This window comes from Chiloscyllium plagiosum, unplaced genomic scaffold (assembly GCF_037043375.1).
Source record: "Chiloscyllium plagiosum isolate Xiang-an unplaced genomic scaffold, Cpla_swu_hap1 HiC_scaffold_35, whole genome shotgun sequence".
NCBI classification, from domain to species: Eukaryota; Metazoa; Chordata; class Chondrichthyes; order Orectolobiformes; family Hemiscylliidae; genus Chiloscyllium; species Chiloscyllium plagiosum.
Window position 1 is genome coordinate 36225579 of NW_028270173.1, and position 3724 is coordinate 36229302.

At 38.5% G+C, this 3724-nt stretch overlaps 1 protein-coding gene across 1 annotated transcript; it reads left to right on the forward strand.

Annotated features, from left to right (window-relative positions):
- The first annotated feature begins 565 nt into the window (after positions 1–565).
- On the forward strand, positions 566–1984 carry LOC148140650 (muscarinic acetylcholine receptor M2-like). Its single transcript, XM_087978906.1, has one exon. It carries the CDS (start codon positions 566–568, stop codon positions 1982–1984), a length of 1419 nt encoding a protein of 472 aa, XP_087835032.1.
- Positions 1985–3724: the final 1740 nt, after the last annotated feature.

A 3724-nucleotide genomic window follows, 5' to 3' on the forward strand; every position in this document is an offset into this window, starting at 1 on the left:
ACTTTTGTGCTGTTACTTTGTCGTCTCTCCTGACGTCTTTTTTTTTCAGGGAAGGCTAACATTCGCATACTTGTTCTTGCAAAGTTTTTGTGGAAGACATAGATGTTCAGCATTTCTGTGAACTTAATGACCTTGAAAATTGAAGACAATCAAATCCACATGGCAAAAAAAATCTAGTCTTAAGGTTATTTTTAGAATGCAAGGATTGTTTAACTAGAGTTATTGGGTCAATAATATAAAATGATCCATCGTATGCTTAACGTGTGATTCATAAAATCTTTATTCAGTTTGGCACATGCGATCAACTGTTTCTTGCTGTGCAATAAGTGACCTGTGAGATGAATCCAAATAGACACGGCAGCTCTCCAGGCAAACATGTTAAATTTTGTAAAAGCTGTTTTTTAAATCTCTTCATCACTCTTATCCACTTTACTGTAGTTAACTCACAATAGCTTTTAAATATTTTACTGTTTGTGACACCTGTTCCCTGATCATTGTTCTGAATGTTATAATTACTTTCCATATTTTGAACTTGGCAGTGCTAATTACACATCACAGTGGAAGGATGTCACGCTCAAGTGAGACAAATGAATTTCTCACGAATCTAACTAAATTGTTTGATATTCAAAGAGGAAGTTCATATGAAACAGTCGAAGTGATCTTCATTGTGGTTGTGACTGGTTCTATAAATTTGATGACCATTCTTGGAAACATTCTTGTTATTATCTCAATCAAAACAAACAGTCATTTGCGAACTACTAACAACTACTTTATTTTCAGTTTAGCCTGTGCTGATTTCATTCTTGGCGCATTCACAATGAATATATTCACCATTTCTACTGCACTTGGATATTGGCCTTTTGGTCCGGTTTTCTGTGATTTATGGCTTGTTGTAGATTATGTTGTAAATAATGCATCTGGCATGAACATTCTCATCATCAGTTTTGACCGTTACTTCTGTGTCGCAAAGTCCCTTACCTACCCCCTGAGGAGAACAACTAAAATTGCAGGGATAATGATTGCAGCTGCTTGGGTGGTGCCATTTTTCCTATGGGTACCTGGCATTCTTTTCTGGCAGTTCATTGTCCGAGCGCGGACCATTCCTGTGGATGAGTGTTATCCACAACTCTTCTCAAATCCAGCCATCACTTTAGACATTGTGATAGCTTTCTTCTGTCTCCCTGTGACAATCATGGTGACTTTTTATGGGCGCATATCTTGTGCCAGCAAAAGTCGAATTAAACGAGCTAAAAAGGAATCTGTGCCAAACAAAGGCTTCAGTTCTCCCAATCTATGGAAGGCGTATATCGAAAAAACAAGTACTAACAAAACATCAAATGTGTCCAAACAGTTACTCGATGTGAAATCACAAAACATCAAAATAACTTCTGGAATTACAATTGACAAATATGGACAGGGAGAAAGGGAGAAAGTCTTCACTGAGACAAATTCTCTCGGTTTTTCACCACCAAATCAGAAGAAGGAAGAGGCAATCCATGACAGTGCAAAGTACACCACTACACAAAGCCAGGTAGTGATAAACCCCGCCAAACTCGCTTCCATGAAGATAGTCAGCAACACTAAAATTCGTAGCTGTACTGGCACTATGGTAGGACTCGCAACTGATAATAACAACATGGACGCTGTTAACAGAGAGGTCCGACCAAATTATGAGATCATTAAAATGACCAAGATGGCCTGGATGAACAAGGTAGCTGTAAACCGACACAAAACGGTAACCAGGACCATACTGGCAATTATTCTGGCTTATATCATCACGTGGACTCCATACATTGTTATGATGATCATTTCTACCTTCTATCCAGCATGCATCACACAGGCCATTTGGAATTTTGGATACTGGATTATTTATATCAACAGTACAATCAATCCAGCTTGCTATGCACTATGCAATGCCACATTCAAAAATACGTTCAAGCGACTTCTCTTCTGTCAGTACAAAAATATTGCTGAAGCAAAATAAAGACAGCAGCAAGCCTAGATTTTGAACAAATTGTACTGATTGATCAGAATGACATTCATAAAACAAAAAAATTAAGATATCCATTGTGTCATGTTATCTATTAATTAGACATTCATGATGAATAATGCTCACGGGCAATTCGAACCAGATGCAATAAAGTTGTGATGTCTGATATTAATCAGGGCTCTGTTGAGCCGTTTCTTTACTCTGATCTAGGATGTGGGCATATTTCCTTTTTTTTAATTGCTCAAATGGCAACCAATGTTTATGGGGACCAGAAGAAATCAATGAAGTCGCGTTCAAATTCCCTGACAGTGATTGATAAATCGGGTGGGAAGGCAAAATAGTCAAAGATGCTACTCTTCTAACTTCTTACTGAATTCAAACTCCGTTACTTACAGTGCTGACAGATCAGCCTCCTGTCTCCAGAACGTTGACCTGGATCACTGGATTGATAGTTTAGTAGCATGAAGAACATGTCACTTTCTAACCAAGTCAAAAAATATCAGAAGAGGAGGTTGGGCTCACGAAGCTTCATTAAAAGAAGTATAAATGTATCACGGAATCATTGCTCAGTTTCATAATTTTACACAATTCATATAAAATTAATGAGGTCCTGACGTGCACAAACTTTGTTCAGTTACTTCCATTCGTACATTTCCATGGTGCTTTCAGTGAATGTAGTTCTTGTTGCCCTTTTTAACTTTAAGTTTTATTTGTTGAGATTCTCGCACATTCATTTAATTTAAAAATGCTTCAACATGATTTGTTCAGAGATGAGGCTTGGGGTGAGACAATTATTTCTGTATCACTTTTAAAGAAGGGAAAACTTTGTGTCATGCTGGCAGCGGTAAAACTCTCTTCCATTTGATGAGGGAAGGAGCTGAACTGACACCATTCTGGAAAATGGAATTGTCATAATCAGCTCAGCACTAAGTCACTGTCTCACAAAAATAATAGAGGATGAGAGGTATCAACAAAAAAAAAATGTTGACTGAATTAACTGTAGTGACACCTATTCTTCCTCATTCCTGTGAAACTCGAGATACCGAATCGGGTTGAAGAGTACAACTTCTTTGTTGTAAGATAAGGTATAAGATAAATGGGGACACATTTCAGCCTAGAGCAATAAGGAGAGTTTGCTATCTTTGTTTTACTAAGTGTATTCGATTGTGGGGAATGAAATATTTGTATAAAGTTGGATTAGAAACAATGGAAACTGCTTGCAATCCAATCCTCCCAGAGGACAAGATGGGATGCTGAGTTCATTACAGCTCAATCTAAGCAGACAACCCTTTCTCCCAATTTCTCTGTTTCCATCACATCTGTTCAGATGATGCCACCTTCCACAGAGGGGAGGGGGGCCTCAGAAGTATCCACATTTTCTCTAAACTGAAGATTACCTGCTATCATAGTTGAAATTAACATTACTCGTGGCCAACCCATCTCTTTCAACTTCGAACTTCACTCCTTCCTCTCCCAAGCAATAACAATGCAATTCCTCAGTTCCTACTTGCTATCCAACCAGCCTCCACATCCAAAAGATTGTGAGCTACATTTTCTTCACTTCCAGCGGAATGACACGACCATAAACATTGTACTGTACGCTCTCTTTTCAGTATTGTACAAGCTCGGTTTCTTGCAGGACCACTCCTCCTGCTGGTCCAACACTTCCCAGCGAAACCAAGTAACAGCAGAAAATTCAGCACCTTCAAGATGGCACAGTAATTTACCTGTGCT